This window comes from Lepidochelys olivacea (assembly GCF_965140295.1).
Source record: "Lepidochelys olivacea isolate rLepOli2 genome assembly, chromosome: 3".
NCBI classification, from domain to species: Eukaryota; Metazoa; Chordata; order Testudines; family Cheloniidae; genus Lepidochelys; species Lepidochelys olivacea.
Window position 1 is genome coordinate 127,473,124 of NC_140413.1, and position 19,462 is coordinate 127,492,585.

The 19,462-nt window shown below is 38.0% G+C and overlaps 1 protein-coding gene across 2 annotated transcripts in view; it reads left to right on the forward strand.

Annotated features, from left to right (window-relative positions):
• CEP43 (centrosomal protein 43) overlaps positions 1–19,462 on the forward strand; it is a 51,898-nt gene that overhangs the window by 9,690 nt on the left and 22,746 nt on the right. For both annotated transcript variants that reach the window (XM_084625185.1, XM_084625186.1), the window contains exons 2-6: positions 1,818–1,871; positions 4,975–5,029; positions 5,765–5,853; positions 8,509–8,643; positions 12,382–12,462. In XM_084625185.1, coding sequence (XP_084481311.1) covers positions 1,818–1,871; positions 4,975–5,029; positions 5,765–5,853; positions 8,509–8,643; positions 12,382–12,462 — 414 coding nt within the window. The remainder of the gene's footprint in view (positions 1–1,817; positions 1,872–4,974; positions 5,030–5,764; positions 5,854–8,508; positions 8,644–12,381; positions 12,463–19,462) is intronic.

The window sequence follows — 19,462 nt, forward strand, 5'->3', positions numbered from 1 at the left end:
TACTATTTTAATTTAATTCTACAAATCAAAACACACAGTTCTTGGAAAACATTGTCACCCTTGCTCAATTGAAAACACTGGCATAACTTTAACTGCTGTTGCTATTGCTCCACTGTTATCCTCAAGTATTCCTGCCTGATACTTCATAACAATAATGGCCACACTGGGTCAAACCAATGGTCCATCTAGCCCAGTATCCTGTTTTCTGAAAGAGGCCAAAACCAGGTGCTTCAGCGGGAATAAACAGAACAGATAATCGTTGAGTAATCCATCCTCTGTTGTCCACTTCCAGGTTCTGGCACTCGGAGGCTAGGACACACAGAGCATGGGGTTGCATTCCTCAACATTTTGGCTAATAGCCGTTGGTGGACCTATCCTCCATGAACTTATCTAATTCTTTTTTTAACCCAGTTGTGCTTTTGGCCTTCACAAGATCCCCTGACAATGAGTTCCACAGGTTGACAGTGCATTGTGTGAAGAAGTACTTCCTTTTGTTTGTTTTTAAGCTGCTGCCTATTAATTTCATTGGGTGGCCCCCAGTTCTTGTGTTATGTGAAGGAGTAAATAACACTTTCTTACTCACTTCTCCACACCGTTCATGATTTTATGATCATGAACCTCTATTATGACCTCTATCAGATCCTCCTTTAGTCGTCTCTTTTCCGATCTGAAAAGTCCCAATCTTATTAATCCTTCCTCATATGAAAGCTGTTTTATAACACTAATCATTCTTGTTGCCCTTCTCTGGACCTTTTCCAGTCCTAATATATTGTTTTTGAGATGGGGTGAACAGAACTGCCCGTGGTATTCAAGATGTGGGCATTCCGCTACTTTATGTAGTGGTATTATGATATTTTTGTCTTATCTATCCCTTTCCAAATGGTTCCGAAGATGCTGTTAGCTTTTCTCCTGCCGCTGCACATTGAGCGAATGTTTTCAGATAACTATCCACAATATATGAGGGACATAGGGAAACTCAAACATAAGGAAGTATTCATGCAAGACTAACATTTGAATGTTCAAGAAGAAAAAACGATGAATGAAAATGAGATCCATGAGCACAATGAATCCAAAAAATAAAGAAATAGTTTTATACCTTTAATACTGCTCAGATTCCTGAGTTTAGATTCTGTTGCATGTCTCCTGACCAGACACTGAAGAAATATCTGTACTTTACTATTAACATTTTCCTAGTTTTGAGTATGTTATTTGTGTACATTTCCTTATCATAGAATTGTATATTAAATGTGTGAGTTTCAAAGACACCTAAGGGACTTAAATGTCCCACTTGTATTCAAAATTAATAGGAATTAGGTGTCCAGTCCCCCTAGGCAGTGTTTAAAAAAAATCCCACACTGACAGCAGAAATGACCTAATGGGCCATGTACAGTGGAACCTCAGAGTTACGAACAACAGCATTTTTTCTTCTGCATAGTAAAGTTTCAGAGCTGTATTGAGTCAATGTTCAGTTGTAAACTTTTGAAAGAACAACTATAATGTTTTTAGAGTTACGAACATTTTAGTTATGAACAACCTCCATTCCCAAGGTGTTCATAACTGAGGTTCTGCTGTAGTTCACATTCCTGTTTCTTCCCTTTTTTTCAGATTAAAAACTCTTCTTTCTCAGCCCCAAGCCACGTTGCATATAGCTTTAGTTTAATGAAGGCATTTAGGTGTATTAAATTCAATACAAGTACCTCAGGAAGAAGCTGGGGTCAGTTTTAAACAAATACCTGGCAGGCTACTTGTTGCTTGTTGTATTTGAATTGTGGGGAGAAAACTGACCGCAAAAATACGGGTTCTTTTTTAATTGGTAGGCAGAACTACGAGCAGCTGTATTTTTGGCACTTGAAGAGCAAGAAAAAGTAGAGGTAAGGAGATAAAAGAATGTAATTTCTACTTCAGCTTTCAGTAAATGTTTAATGCAATAAAAAGTACAAAAATACAAATAAAAAGTTCATTTTTTTGTCACTTTGCCAAAAGTATGTTGCTATCCTTAAATTCTCACTGATTTCAGTGGTAACAGGGTCAAGCTTTAAATATGACAGAAATATCCCTGAAAAATATTAAACTGTCTGTTTTCTATCTTTTCCTTTTTATAAGATCTGGTTAGATTCATAACATCTCATTTACAATTGGTTAGCTCTCTTGGGTAAATATTGATCTTGGGTAGTTTTGAAATAGCATGTTGTCCAGAATGACTCTAAGGAGGATAGGAAAGAGACAAGGTGGAGGAGGTAATATGTTTTATTGGACCAGCTTTCGTTGCTGGAAGAGACAAGTTTTTGAGCTTCACAGGTCCCTGAAGAAGAGCTCCATGACTCTCAAAAACTTGTTTCTTCTACCAGCAGAAGTTAGTCCAATAAAAGATACTAGCTCCCCCACCTTATCTCTGTCATATCCTGGGACCGACGTGGCTGCAACAACACTACAAACATCTAAAAAAGATACTCCAGTTCATCAAGTATGTTCATAAATTCTTTTAAAATGTTTCTTATTGACCCCATCAATATCCTATCGATCATAAAAGACTTCTGAAATACTTTCAAAAAGCACATTATGAAAAAATAATTTAAAAAAATTAAGTACTTCTGCATTTTAAAAAAAATTTGAAAGGAACTTTATTAGTTTACTCATGTATAAGCTTACATTTAAAATTAGAGCCTCTGAATTCTAAATATAAATTAAAAAAAAATATTTCTCATTTGCAAATTTTTGTGCTTCTGGTGACTCTGCAGCAATAGTTAACACAGACAAAGGCTGTTCCTGGAGATGTACAGACATCGTTATTAGACTGATGCATGAACAGTGATATTTTGGTATGATGGTGATCTTGGTTTAGAATTTGGCATTATCTAAATTATACAGTGATTTTTCAAACCAAAAACTGCAAGTTAATTTCTTCTTGATTTTACTATGTAAGTTAAATAGAACAGATCTAGTAGGGGAAATTAACACTTAGACACTTACAGGCATTTATTGCAAAAAATAGAAAATAAAACTATCATTTAGTAATCCCATGTTAACGAATAGTTTAGTCCATATTTTGCCTGAAGAATCTGCAAATTCTATTTTAAAAAACAGAGCGAGTGCAAAATAGTAGAGCTGTCAAGCAATTTAAAAAACGAATCGCACAATTAATCCCGCAGTTAATCACACTGTTACTCAATAATAGAGTACCATTTATTTAAATAATTTGTGGATGTTCACATTTTCAAATATATTTTAATTACACCACAGAATACAAAGTGTATTTTTATTACAAATATTTGTGCTGGAAAAACAAAAGAGAGTATTTTTCAGTTCACCTAATACATGTATTTTAGTGCAATCTACATTTGTATGTTCAACTTTCATAATAGAAAATTGTGTACAAAAAACCCCTGCATTCAAAAATAAAACAATGCAAAACTTTAGAGTGTACAAGTCCACTCAGTCCTATTTCTTGTTCAGTCAATTGCTCAGACAAACAAGTTTGTTTACATTTACAGGAGATAATGTGGCCCACTTTTTATTCACAATGCTGCGTCCATGCTGATGACGGGTTTTGCTTGATAACTGTCCAAAACAGTGCAGACCAACGCATGTTTATTTTCATCATCTGAGGCAAATGCCACCAGCAGAAGGTTGGTTTTCTTTTCTGGTAGTTCGGGTTCTGTAGTTTCCACATTGGAATGTTGCTCTTTTAAGACTTCTGAAAGTTTGCTCTATACCTCATCCTTAGATATTTTTGGAAGGCTCTTCAGATTCTTAAATCTTGGGTTGAGTGCTTTTAGAGATCTCACATTAGTACCTTCTTCGCATTTTGTCAAATCTGCAGAGAAAGTTTTCTTAAAATGAAGAACATGCTGGGTAATCATCCAAGACTAGTATAATATGAAATATATGGCAGAATGTGAGTAAAATAGAGTCCGAGACATACAGTTCTCCCCCCAAGGAGTTCAGTCACAAATTTAATTAACATATTATTTTTTTAATGAGCATCATCGGCATGGAAGCATGTCCTCTAGAATGGTGGCCGAAGCATGAAGGGGCATACGAATGGTTAGCATATCTGGCACGTAGATACCTTGCAATGCTGGCTACAAAAGTCCTGTGTGAATGCCTGTTCTCACTTTCAGGTTGATGATGTTGTAAATTAGTGGGCAGCATTATGTCCTGTAAATGTAAACAAACTTGTTTGTCTGAGCGATTGGCTGAATGAGAAGTAGGACTTAGTGGATTTGTAGGCTCTAAAGTTTTGCATTGTTTTTGAGTGCAGTTATGTAACAAAATCTACATTTGTAAGTTGCACTCTCATGATAGAGATTGCACTACAGTACTTGTATGAGGTGAATTGAAGAATACTGTATCTTTTGTCATTTTACAGTGCAAATATTTGTAATAAATATAAAGTGAGCAGTGTATTTTGTATTCTGTGTTATAATTCAATATATTTGAAATGTAGGAAAAAATTCAAAAATAATACATTTCAATTGGTATTCTGTTTAACAGTGCGATTAAAACTGATTAATTGTGATTAGTTTTTTTTTCTTTTTTTTTTTTTTTAAGTTAATCGGGGGAGTTAACTGATTGACAGCCCTACAGAGTAAAATTGGCAAACTTCTATTTTTCAGTGGTTGTTTCGCTCAACTGCTGAACTTGTAATTTGTTTAACTGTATGGAAAAACATAAAAATCTGTAACCAGCTGATACTATTCCTATCTATAATGTTTTTATAGCCAAACTAAAATCCCCTGGGGGTTGGTAACAGAAATATTAAGCCTTAATTATGACCATCTAAATGTGCTGCTTTACTAATTACTACTAGTACACTTAGAATAAAAGTACATTTTTTTTGGTTAAAATCAGTTGTTTAAGCTGTTTGTTATACTAGTGAGGCCTCTATGGCCAAAACTCTTGATGAGGTGTTAAATGTCTTTGCAGTACAGGGAAATCCTTATTAATTGTCCTTGATTTTTCATCTTTCAACAGAACAAAACACCCCTGGTAAATGAAAGCTTGAAAAAGTTTCTAGGTACAAAAGATGGTAAGCTTTTCTCTGTTTGTTAACTTATACATTGCTCGGATATTGACAAATATTTTGAAGAAAAGTGAAGGTAAATCCATTTGCTCTTGTGTTTGCAATATGATCCTGATGTTGGTCATAAACATAGTAAAGATAGAAGCCAGTCCTTCTCCCATTAAGTAAATGTCAAAAGTACCATTGCACACTCTGAAGTTAAGATTGAGTCCAGAGCTTTTAAAGCTAATATTCTGTTGTTGCCATGGTCTTAGTTGAGAGGACTGATTTCTGTAGGTATTTGAATTAATTGCTGAGGAAATTTTTTTTCCATTGTTTTGTCATTTGTTGATTTACAGTAATTCAACTGAGCCTTTTTAGGGCAGCAGAAACAGCAACCTAAAGCTGTAATATGAAAGTAGACTGTAGAGGCACAGCATTAAAAGTGTGTGTGGGACAGACACCAAGATTAAGGTGTCTTTGAGCTAGACTTTTTTTTTTTTTTTTTTTTTTTTTTAAGGTTAAACGGGGCCTGAATTTTAGAAGGAGCCTTGAGTTTTGTTCCAGCAGTTTTGGTTTAATTTAAATGTCTTCCTGATTTGGATTGAGGATTAGGTAGTTAAATACCTAAACCAGACCTGCAGAATTATGGGTGGGACAGAGGAGACCGGATTGAGGATCTCTTAAAAATCAGGTCCTTAATATAAGAGAATTTTAATTCTGTTTAATGTACCAAATTATTTTTTTCCTCTTTCGTTTTAGGTTGCTTGGTTGCTGGTCTTGTTGCAGAATTTCTTCAGTTTTTCAATCTTGACTTTACATTGGCCGTTTTTCAGCCTGAATCAAGCACAGTAAGGAAGATACTGTTTTTAATCATTTGCTGACTTGACTGTTAGAATCTGAAATGAACAAATACAGAAGCTTTATTGGATTTTGTATTGGTCTATACCAGTTACTCAAATTTATGCTCTAAATATCAGCCAGAACTTAGTAATGTATACCTGTGTCCCTACACTAACCCAAGTCATAGACTGTCACAAGTACAGAAAAGGATGTTTATGTAATTGATGATTCATGGTGGTGGGTTTTTAAAGCTGACTAAAAGCATACATGCTTCATCAATTCTTTTCTACCTTTGTCGCTTAAAATAAATTAGTTTTGTCTGTGGAACTATCTGTGCTCATAATAGTCGGGGATTCTATTAATCAAATGGTGACATTCCTTTGGACTGTGTGCCAAATTTTACATGTCTCTATCAGTGCAGCAATACTGAATTGAGAATAAAATAACTCACAGCAGAACCACTTTGTGGCATTATACAGTAAGAGAAACTGGAGGAAAAACAAGTGATTGTATGCAAGTGATCCAGACAACACATTAAGCAACAAGGTAACGTGCTTGGGGTGTTGGCCTAAAAGTCTGTTACAAGAGGAGGAGACTGAAAACCTTTTTTTTTTAAGTAGTACTATATTTTGCTAGGTCTTCAAAACACTTTTTCAGTTATCAAATACTTATATATGACATTGATTATTTCGCGTTGAAAATATTTTTCATCTGCTTTAAAAAAGAACATTTGTTTCTTTTCAAAGTTTTTTTTATTCTTATTGATCACTTTCCAGTTTAGTTTGCAAGAAGTGTTGCTAAACTAGTTATTTAAGCTTGAATTTGATCAAGGATGAATTTTTTTTCACTTGAATGAAATATTGATTTCATATCCATTTTAAAAAGTGGCTACATATAAGGCATTTGTTAATTCAATCTAGATAAACTGATAAAAACTGGTGCTTCATATTCTATCCTAGTGGAAGGACTTTTGCCCTGTTTCACAAAAGAAAATTCAGAAAAATCTGCAACTGACTTAATCCTAAAACCACCTAGACTCCATGCTGTGCCAAACGTCCCCAGCTCCATGTGTCTTCAGAATCAGCTCCCATTAAGAGGAGCTTGTATGCTAGAGAAATATTTCAAGTATTCCTGTTCATTACATAAAATGAGTGTCTGTTCTGAAAATGGTACTTCCTCACTAACAGATTTCTCCCTTGATGTCTCCAGAGTCACATCTGCTGAGTTCAGTAGCCAAAAATGCTGTTTCAACACTGTTTCTGTTAGCCCTACAGAACCAACATACGGGAGAGTGCAGGCTGAGTTCTTTGTGTTATCAACAGATTTATTTTTTACTAAAATGCAGTCAGCTATACCTATGCAAACTTAAGGAAGAGCATAGTTTGATATTGATTAATGAAAAGAAAAATGACTCTGAAAATCCAAATTGAGATTGTGGGGCTGGCATTTTTGTGGTGTGGGAATCTGTTTGTAAACTGAGCATATTTGAAAAGGCGCTGTATTGAAATAATGGCACATTTACAGTCATTTTTCAGATTATCATCTATTTTGAAATCTGTTTATCTTTCAGTAACTTTCCATAATTTATTTCCTGTATTTGCTATTGATTTTTGTTTCCTCACAGCACACTCTTATACAATCCTAGAGTGAAGTAATACATTCACTGTGCAATCTTACAATTATTTCTGTAGTAGTAGACCATTAATTTAATGGGATTGAGTGATTCAGAGGATTAGACGGTTGTATAGATGTTTTCAGCTCAAGGTTTTCGGTTTAAGTAAAGCCAGGCCTTTATGGACTAAATGAGTATATAGTTGTGATGGCTCATCAAGTTGCCTATGTGAAATATGTTGGCAATTTTAGTCTGTTTTCAATGAGATGATGTCTACATAACAAGTAAAATTTATTGTTTGATTTCCCTATATTTTTGAAGCGGACTACAGCTCCCATTAAGTCACCTTAAGAATTTAAAAGAGGAAGGATGCCATTTGTAGCCATTCTGTACTCATGTCAGTGAAACCTGGACAAACCATGCTATCACATTTTGTGTCAACGTGTGTAAGAGTTGAATTTAGAGCTACCTTTGTTCATTTTTTATTGAACTGATCTACAAGCTATTCTATAATCTTGTTGCTGATGTTGAGAACAACGAAATTTGGAAAAAAAGAATAGGAAAAATTTTCATCTGGGTCGTTAGTTAAAATCAGACTTTTTGGACCCATAGAGGCTGGAAGGTAAGGCTTTGATTCTGCATACTGCTCCACATAGGTGAAGCCATGTGCTTGCACAGTTCCATTGAAGTCACTGAAACCCTGCATGGAGGCCGTGGTCCATTTGTGCTGAGCTTGTTGCAGAATCATTGGTTGAAGTATGGTATGACCCAGTTTTAAAAGGTAATAGACTAAAATAACTTGAATATAAAATTTATTTTAATCTTAATTGTGTGTTAAGTGACTTGGAATATTTATTTGTTTTGTTTTTTGTTAGTTCTATAATGTGGAATATAATAAAGATGCTGTTTAGTGTCAGCTAGTCCTGATATGTACACGATTACAACTGGGAAATCTTGATTGGTTGGCCAAATTGTTGCTGTGCTAACTCCTAAAAAGTTTACCACTTTCATTTGCATTGAAGATTAAGATTATATGTTAACTTTTTTCCAGCTAAATGGGCTCGAAGGGCGAGAGAATTTAGCCCGAGATTTAGGAATTATAGAAGCAGAAGGTACTGTAGGTGGCCCCTTATTGTTGGAAGTGGTCAGAAGATGTCAGCAGAAAAAGGGTTCCAGTAGTGGAGAAGTAAGTATTGTTAACATGCATTATACTTTTTTTACAATTAAAATTTTTATGTAGTTTATAAACTGCTTGTCTCAGGGATGAACTGTTTGAATACTTTGTGTGGAAATAGTATCTTTAGAGAGAGTTTCCATCTTCAGGATTTTCATTCCTGGGTCTTAGCTCTTAAGTGCAAGTCTGAGATTTTCCTTACCTCTTAGGGTCTTTTGACCCTTGAGGGCAGTGGTAGATAAACATGGGCAGGCACCCTACTGGTGGTAATTTGCCATTCCTTGACGCATATAAATACCACCATCTAAATGTTCCAGTCAGTTCCTTTGGTGGCAGTTTCCATGATAATCCAGTACAAAATGAACACACAAGCAAGAATATACCTCTAATTAAAAATTAAAACAAATAATAAAAATTGAGACACATCCATAAAAATCTTCACTTCTGAGTGGAAGTGAGAGCCCTACAAGGTCGTATCTTCAGAGAAGACAAATTACTTGTAAGTATTTTTTTCTTTATTTAGCAAGATACCATCTGAGCAGGGTTCTCGCTCTTGGGGAATAAGTAGCTTGAGAGACGTCCCAAAAGAAGAAGAAAAATGGATAAAGCTGCAATGAGTAGCAGCAAGGCCAATGCCAACAGTGTGGATTTTTCTCTTATTTTTATTTTACCATTCTATGAATATATGGCTTGATCCTGCTCCATTGAACCCAGTGCGAGTTTTGCCATTGACTTCAATAGGAGCAGGTTCAGACCCATGACGAGGCTTTTTAATCATCCAATACAGAAACAATATTTTAGTCTAGAACAGGTGACAGCAATTAGTGAGAAACTTTGTACAAAAGAAAAATCAGTGAACTGAGAATAAGGGATGTTCCAAAATAAACTATTTTTTTTTAGGGGAGTGGAAATAAAAAGGGGTACAAGAGTTTTTGCTTGAGAAATCTTTTCCAAAGAAACAGAGAACAGAGAGCCTGAAACAGGATTCCATTCTGGAAGTTGTATCAAAGCCGTGCTTTGTAAATATGTGGTGAAGATCATGTTGCTGCTTTGCAGATGTCTGCAGTGGAGACACACCGGAAGCAGGCTGTGGCAGTAGCATATGCAGTTATAGCTCTTTCATTCCTGATCTTTGAGTTCTTAATTGTGCAAACTTAAAATTCTCAATGTGTTTTATGGCATATACATCTACTATACATGGCACTTAAATACTATGCTCACTGGTGTATTGGATTGTATGTACGCACAGATGTCCATTTTACTGTAAGCAGTAGTCCAAAAGAACAATATAAAACACAAAATATTTTTAAAAACCTGCCTTCTATATCGGGGTGGGGAAACTTTTTGGCCCAAGGGCCACATCTGGGTGGGGAAATTGCATGCAGGGTCATGAATGTAGGGCTGGGGTTGGGGTGTGGGAGGGGTGCAGGGTGTACGAGGGGGCTCAGGGTAGGGGGTGCAGGAGGGGTTTGGCAGGGGGCTCAGGGCAAGGAGTTTGGGGTGCAGGAGGGGTTCAGGGTGTGGGCTCTGGCCCGGCACCACTTACCTGGAGCGGCTCTGGGGTGGCAGCGATGCGCAGCAGGGCTAAGACAGGCTCCCTGCCTGCCCTGGCTCTGAGCAGCGCTGCTCCCGGGAGCAGTTGGCACCATGTCCCTGGGGGAGGAGGGGCAGAGGGTTCTGTGCGCTGCCCTCCCCGCAGGTACCTCCCCCGAAGCTCCCATTGGCTGCAGTTCCCTGTTCCTGGCCAATGGGAGCTGCAGGGGGCGGTGCCTGGAGGCAAGGGCAGTGCACAGAGCCCTCTGCCCTCCCTCCTCCAGGGGCCACAGGGACGTGGTACCAGCCGCTTCCAGCTCGGGTGCGGGGCCCGGGGCGCCACGGTGGTAGCAATCCCGTAGGCCAGATTCAAAGCCCTGATAGGCCAGATCCAGCCCACAGGCTGTAGTTTGCCCACCCCTGTTCTATATGGTAAATTCTTATGAAGTGCAACTTTTGCATGGCTTCCAACCAAGAGAACAAAGTCCTCTTATCTTGCCAATCTTCAACTTTAGGTCTGTCTTAATTGAGCTAATTTGGTCGAAATTATGTTCTGCTTTGAGATAACTCATTAAGCATTTATATTTGAATATATATTTAAGAAATACTGCTTCCTTTCCAGAACAGCTACAGCATTGCCAGTTCTAACTTCTCCCTCCTCCTTCAGGGCTAGATCTGATGGTAGCTAAGGGAAGATGGGAAGTTCTATAGGAATCTCTGCTCCTTTCTCTAGGCTCCCTGTGGCATCAGTTGCTGCTTCCTTTCTTACAGTTGGTTCATGTGAGACACTTCAGCTTCACATCTGCTGCCTTCCTAGTATCATCGCTCAATCAGAAACAAATTCAGCAATCCCAAAAGCTGTGGGTTTCTATGTGCTTATTGTCTGGAGAGACTCCTTGTTTAATTAATCTCTTGCAGCCTGTATTTTTAAAGTCAAAAAAACATGTATACAAGCTGATTATTGTTAAAATAGGAAAATCTGAATATGTAAACTTAACCCTGTCACTTGCATAAACTAAAGATATTTTGGTCAAAAGTGTGAACCCCCCCTCCAGAACAGACAAAAGTTTTACGGATGAAAAGTGCCGATGTGGACAGTGCTCTGTCGGTGGGAGTTGCTCTCCTGCCGACAAAGCTACCGTCCCTCTTTGGGGGTGGTTTTATTTTGTCAGAAGGAGAGCTCTCCTGCTGACAAGGAGCGACTATACTGTGTAATTTACAGCGGCACCGCTGTGCTGCTGTAAGGTACGCAGTGTAGACATAGCCTTCGGGTTGTTTTGTTTTTTTTATTTTTATTTTTTCAAAATAGATTTAATTACTAGAATGTCTTTATAGAAAATTAGAATAGCTTTCCATTATGATTAGGAATGGAATGAGATTCTGTGTAACTGATTAATCAAAAGTGTTCTATCTACTGAGCTTCATCATAAAATGTTATGATAACAGCAATTTAATATACTAGGGAAAGTATTCAACATGTGTTAAGAGGTTGCAATGATGAATTCTGATTTTTTTTTTATCCTGATGCAATCAACAAACATTCGGTGTGAGATGTAGATGAATACAGTATTTACTACTTTGTTTCTAATTTAGCTTAAGTCAACAACACTTGTGACTGGTTAGTGTTTATGCAGTGTACTATGTGCAGTATAAAGGATATTACTTCACCCACTTTGTCTCTCTGGTTCATGTTTAGTAAACTTTTGGCACATCCCTAATTGTAACGAAAATCCATACTATCTGTTAATCTGAAATACTGCTTTTCTGCTTAAACCTGTTGTATTTTAGAAAGAAAACTGAAGCATTTGTATGACAAAATACTCACTGAGATGAATATAGTGAAGTTAGAAGAGATCTCCATATGTAATGGAGTCGGCGCTGTAAGCAGAGAGAATGAAATCCCGATGATAGCATTTATTATCATTCCTGGTCAGAATAGTCATTTAAACAAAAGAATGTTTACTAGACTTTCAGAAGTAGTGCATTCAGCCCTTTCACTTACACCAAGAATGTGTTTGAGTACACACTAATAAATTGGCCGGAAGAAGATTTAATTTGAAAATAGTTCTGCCTTAAAGTTGCTGAATTGGCTGCACGCTGTCAGAATTTGTACGTAGTGAAGGGCAAAGGGTTTTGCACCCTTCGTTGTCATTTGGCATTCTGACACAGTCTTATGGAATCTTAAGTATGTTGTTTCTTTGTGAAACTTTGGTTTAGGTAGCTCCAGTTGTGTCTGACATGCATTCTTCACCAAAATCACCTGATGGAAGATCAAATACACATCCAATACCAAGTAAGGTAAGTTAGCTAAATAAAAGGAAATGCTAAATAATGTAACAATTTGTGGTAAAGTGCATTAAAAGGGTTTTTTAATGTAAAAGATGGTTATTGCAGAAATGCTGACTGATTCATGTATCAGGAATATTTTGGCCATCGTACTCAGCTGTTTGAGGCTCTGGCTTTTCTATCCAAACATTTTTGAAATATAGAAGAGCTGTGTAAATCCTTGCTTTAATTTATCAATACTACCCTAAATGGGAGATGTTTAACCAAGCTCTTAAATAGTCTTTGCTCCGTGCTAATCATCCATCCTTCACATATGAAGCTGTATGCTTAATCTGAAGGTGCTCAGTCTGAAAGTATTTAGTTAGTTGCAATGTCTCAACAACTTTCTGCATGTTGTTTTAATGTAAAATGTTGTGAAGATTGTCACAGGATGTATTGCTGCATGCTGTTAGATAAGCACTACAAAAATATGGTTTCATTGCAAGTTATAGCCATGTGTTAAATGTGTTCGGCACAAGGTGAGGGTCTAATTGTTACAAGTGATGATATCACATCATGAGATAACACTGTTGAACACATCAGAGTTTAACAAAGTGACCCTGTGCAATTCCTATTCAAAACAAAAAAAGACTACTCTGGACACTTGCGCTCATCCAGGGTTAGTCCACTTCAGTTCCTCCTCAATAACATGGTTGTCCTTTTTATTTTAGATGCGTAAAAACTGAAACTAGTTTTGTTGCTTCCCATTCTACTCTTTTGGGGAATTGGAATGTGGATATAGAGTATGTGAAGTTTTGTATTCCAGCAGTAGTTTCAAAGTCATACTGTTTCCTTTTTCCCTCTGATACATGTACCAGCAGTTCTGAATGACCTATCACACATAGGTAGTCTCTAACCACCCTCTTGCTTCCCAAAAATACTTCAGAATAGAGAACAACAAAAACTTGATTCATTTTTTGTATGTAAAAATAAAATTAAGTTTTAAAAAGAAAATTCTTGTGATGAAGGAAGGGGGAGTCCATTTGCTATAATTATATATAAAATAGGAAAGAATAGTACAGCTTGTTATGGAGGAAGGGACAGAAAAACTCCTATGATAGAAGCTGTTTAATTGGAACACCCTGGTGAATTCCCATAATCTTGATTTAACAGCTGTTTCATTTAAATAGTTTCCCCAAACATTACTTAAGATTATCACCATATGTTTCTGCAACTTGAATCACTTAACTGATGCTTGGTTATATGCCAGCTATATTTTTACAGCATAGATCTTACTTTAAAATTGGTAATTTATTTCAATTATCAAAACATTAAAATTGGCATTAAACTATACATCACTGAATGTTTTCTGGCTGCCACTATGTGGAACAGAGCAAAAGTGTTAACTTTCATTAATACCTGTATCTGTATTAGGCCAGAAGTCATACCAGCAAAGCACCTTTTGAACAAGTAAATTCTTTTAAAGCAACAATATACTTATTCAGTTTAATAGGGAAAACTAGTTTTCAGAACTCGTTCCACTAAAGTAGACTTACTAATTATTCACATCTTTTATATAAGTGACCATTCAAATTTAAAAATATCTGAATAAAGCACATTACAACTGAAAACATATTACAACATTTTTTTAAAAAGAACAACCACGTTTGAAATGGCAGAGTGCATAGCAAGAAAAGAATCAAGAAAACTAGTAACAAGAGTGGCTGCTTTGCAATTTTTCATTTCTTTTTGTTTTGAGAGAGGAAATTATAGAAGATCATTAGGAAAGTGTGCTTATTGGAAGTGTCAGTTTGTCATGTAATGTAGCCTCATAAAAAAAATAAGTCTGATCGATGCCATCTCAGTTTATCACTGTTTTTTACCAGGAGCAAATACGGTTTCTTAATCTTGTTCTTTAAGGAATTTGTGCACTTATGCATGTCTGTTAAGTAACCTTTGTTCAACATTTGGTGTTCAAATCCCCCAGAAAAGGAAAGTAGAAGAAATAATATTCATAATTGCAAGTAACAGTTTTTTAACTCTGAAAACTAACATACTTATTAAAGATTGGCATTTTTAATAAACTTGAAGTATTGCAGTGATCATTACAAATAAAATGTACAAAGTGTCTTCATACAGTAAAGTGTAATACCTTTTTTTAAAAAATATATTTTAAAAATCTTATTAAAAAGGACAAGAAAAAGTGTTAAGATCCCTTAGGACAGGGAGGATTTCATTCTGTGACACTTCAGTGTATGTGCCTCAGTTGCTTCAGGATTACATTTACTTAAACAGACTATAGTTAGAAAGTGGGGACAAAAACAAAGAGGCAGGGGAGATGGTTGATATTGAGCACTTGTATAGAGCTTCACATTCAAAGGACTGTTGTTAGGGTTAGTATTTGCTCAATCTTGTGGCATAGGTGATCCCCATTTTATACAATTATCTCCATGCAATTTATATAAGGTTGGAGTTTTTACCAGATATGAAACCCTACTGATGCCAGACTCTTGTCTCCAGTTATTCTTGCTCAGAAGTTTTAGAATCTACATAAGACATTACCAAGCATTTATTGAGCAAATATATCCATTTTGGCCATTCTAAAAGGGAATTGAGGGGAGTACAAATATTCATACAAGATCCTTAATCTCATACTGATTGCCAGGGCATCCGGAAATCAAGCCATTTGCCCATCCAGGGTAACTGCTTCTTAGAGAGCAAACAAGCAAATAATCAGTTGCTTTTGGTGCTGGCATTGCCTTGACAGTATAATTGGCTTTCCTGTTTCCTGAACGTCTACAAACTCCATCTTAGTAAATTTGTGCAATACTTTGACATACTGAACGTAGTGTCAAGTTGTTCCCTGAAAATAGGCATATAAATGACAAAATTATCTGGAAAATCCGTCATTCTTACAGAGCTTTTGTGCAGTTTGTGTGCAGTGGACATTTCTGCTGGTTCTTGATTTAGAAATAATCTTTTGTGTCTAATTATCCACTGTGCTTTTTATGATACCAGGCCCACATGGTGTAGTTCCAAGGAGCTTAAGTATGAAGTATTTGAGCCACTAGTAAAACTCTGCAATCTCTCATTAAAAACAGCTTCTGGACTGGAGGATAGCAAACGTGCCTATGTTAAAAGACTCAATGGATGATTTGTGGAATACAGAGCAGTAAACCCTTTATCTGTACCTGCTAAATAGGTTAAAAATAGACTAATAAAACACCTGGTAGATCATATTATGTTAGGATCTAACTAGCATGGTGTCTGCATAGGAAAATAGTATTTCACTGATCTACTAGAATTCTTGCAACATGTCAAAGTAGTGGATAAAGTTGACATAATTTTTTTAGACTTTCAAAGGTCCTATGACAAGATGAGAAACGAAATCATGGGATGAGAGGCAAAGTATTGGCTTGGATCATAACCTGGCTAAGAGAAAAAATAAAAGGAAAAATTTCCCCATAGCAAAAGGTTGACAGGAGGCTGCCTCAAGGTTACATGTCGTATCCAGTGTTTAATATAGTTATAATCTGGAAAAGGGGTGAACAGGGAGTTATCTAAATTTAGATAAGATACAGTTCTTTGATTGCACGTGTCAGTTTCACTTCGGGGGTGTGTGTGCGCGCAGCTCTCAGAGATTTTTCCCTCAGTGGTACCCATTTGGGTGGCACATGCGCCCTGTGCTCTCTCAATTCTTCTTACGGCCTTTAAGGTGGTTGAAAAGTGTGGTTCTGTTGTTGTAGGTTTTTTCCTATGTTTATATGGTTGTTACTCGTTTTAGTAATTTCAGTAGTTTAAACTGTTTACAGAAATGAGTTTTCTTTTGAAATGTTCCTTAATATTTTGGTTCCCGTTGCTGGGTTTTGCCTCAGTCACTGGGTTTAAAGCCCTGCTTTCCTTCAAGAAACTGATGCCAGCGAGTGACCTGCAGTCCAATTGCCTGAAGTGTCTTGGGGAATCTCGCTTCAGGGACTGTTTTCAAATTTGCAGGGACTTTAATCCAAGAACCAAGACTGAGAGGGAGGTCAGACTTGAGTTTCTTCTCATGGAGGCAGCTCTGTGTCCACCCTCAGTGTGTTCCCACTCGGGGTGGGTATCGAGTGCATCCATGTCACTCAGAAGTGCTCCCCCCTCCCAAGTGTTGGGGAAGAACGACCAGAAGATGGTCTGTAAGGGCTCAGTATCTGAGAGAGCGAGGTCCTCAGCACTGAAGTTTAGCAAGCATTTTTACAAGGAAAACAGAGTGAACTTGTGGCCAAGGTGCACTCCGAGACCGTAATCTGCTCAGCAGGGACTGTCAGCATTGGCACCTCTGAGGTGGCTTCGTCTGGTTCAACAGTACAGGAGACTATATCCCAGTACTGTCTACTCCAGAAGTTTATGTTCAGCCTGGGACCTACTGAGTGTCTCAGGGTCAGCTTTGCTAACAATCCAGGAGTCTTCTTGCCCAGTACCAGCACCTACTGTAACTGGATCATCTCAGCAGTGGGTACCGTCCATGCCTCCAGTCTCTCGCCTGCATCTTTGCATGCCTCTATTGTCCAAAGGGAAGCTGGCCATGATCTTACCATTACTGCTGTCTCTGGGCTCCCAACATTAATCCCCAGCACCAATGGGAACAGCCCACTCCTTAGTCAGAAGAGGCTAATTTGTCTTCAGACTCTGAGGTTGTCTCTGTGTCACAGCCACACCAGGAACAACTCCCTTCCACTTCCACCACCTATCATCCTTGGTATTCCTGGAGGCTGTGTCTTAGCCTTCAAGAAAAGACCCATGGCCAGGTGGAAATTGGGCTTCGGAGCCTTATCTGTAGCCTTTTGGGGAGGATTGCTTTATGCCCTCCCTGCTCTTTTTTTTTTTTTTTTTTTTTCATTGAGTGAGCACCAAGATTTATCATACCAATTGCAGCGGGAGACCACTCCTGTTACTGAGCTCAGTGCCAAGAGGGAGGAAGTTGCTCAAGTGGCTCTCCCTTTAACGCAATCAGTGGAGACCCCACTGCAGCCGCATTTAGCTTCCTCCTCTTCATCACCCAGTGAAGCAGTTGTGTTGGAAGGTTCCTCAACTCCCACTGAGGATTACAAGGCTCACCAGGATCTGTGTAAGAGTGTGGCTTCCGCTCTGTATATCCAGGTGGAAGGGGTTGGAGAAAGGTCTCACAGGCTGGTTGACATCGTAGCTTCTGTGAGACTATCTAAAGCAGTGGTTCTCAACCGGGTGTACGCAGAGGTCTTCCAAGGAGTATATCAACTTCTCTAGATATTTTCCTAGTTTTACAAGAGGCTACATAAAAAGCACTTGCAAAGTCAATACAAACTAAAATGTCATACAATGACTTGTTTATATCACTCTATATTATACACTGAAATGTAAGTACAATATTTATATTCCAATTGATTTATTTTATAATTATATGGTAAAAATGAAAAAGTAAGCAATTTTTCAGTAATAGTGTGCTATGAGACTTTTTTTTAATTTTTTTTTGTCTGGTTTTGCAAGCAAGTAGCTTTTAAGTGAGGTGAAACGTGGGGGTATGCAAGACCAGTCAGACTCCCAAAAGGGCATAGAAGTCTGGAAAGGTTGCAAGCCACTGATCTGGAGTGGTGGTCTCACTTAATGCAGTTATCTTGGAGCACAGCAAAGTGCTGTGGCAGTGTCTCTCTCTCCCTCCCCCACCCGCAGCAAAAAGGACCAAGTGCAGATATTTTGTCCCTTTTCAGGGATTGAGTATTTTTACACCCACCCCCCTCTGGGGTCATTGGTGGTCTTAGCAGCTAATGAGAGAGCACGCCAGGGTCAGCAGGCATTTACCCCAGTAGGAAAGGATGCACAGAAGCAGGATCTCTTTGGCAGAAAACTTTGACAGTGGGCCTAAAGTTTAGGATTGTTTACCAGCAGGCTTTGCAGGGACGTTACAAGTTTAGCCTCTGAGACAATATATTAAAACTTAAAGACAAATTGCTAGAGGATGCAAGGAGGGGATTTCTCATCATGTTGGATAAGGTTTAATGAATGGCCAAAACTTCCCTTCAGATGTGGTTGGACATTGCTGAACTCTGCAATTAGAGCCATGGTATTGGCCATTACAAACCACAGATGCTTATGACTTTAGTCATCAGGTCTTCACCAAGGTATCTGACAGACCATAGGGAATCTGCCTTTTGACATGTTGTTGCTCTTCTCTGAGCAGACAGATGACAAGCTGCATAGTCTAAAGAACTCACGGGAGATGTACAAATCTTTGGGCATACACTTTCACCAAAGAGAAAGCAATTCTTCTATTCAGCAGCCTCCCTGTTTTCACATCTTGTCACCAAGACCGAGCCAGGAAAAAAGGCTGAAGTTGTAGGAGAAGACCATTCCCTCTTTCTTCAGCAACAGCTCCTGGTTCATCCAGACAGACTAAGAGTTCTAAGCAAACATTTTGTCAAGGGCAGCCTACCAGTTTCCAGGGTGCCAACCTCTCCTGTCCCACTGTTTGCCAACCAGCTATCCCACTTCGTAAGCCTAAGTCTCAGTCCCACTAGAGACCAGTGGTCTTAAGCATAGTGGAGTTGGGATACACCCTTCATCTTCTTCCCATCCCTTTTCAGGGATCACTCTGAGGAGGAGGTCCTCCTTCAGGAGGTGCAATCTCTTCTTTAGCGGGGGCCATAGAGAAAATTCTTCAGTTATACAGAGGGAAGGTGGGTTTTGTTTTGTGTAGTGTTTTTTTTTTTTTTTTTTTTAATTCCCACTATTTCCTGATCCTGAAAGCAAAGGAAGAATTTGCTTCCATACTAGAATTTTCATGGTCACACTGATTTCCATTAATCCCTCTCTGGAGTTACAGTACTACCATTTGTCCTGGCTGCAGATCCACAGGTGTTCACAAAATATATGGTGGTTGTGGCAGCATTCTTGAGGAATTCAGTTCATTTCCCTACTTGAATGACTGTTTTGGTGAGAAGATGGTGCAAGGCTCAGGTGCTGCGTAGCATGTCTGTCATCCAGTCAACATTTGACGTGCTAGGGTTGCTCATTGACACTG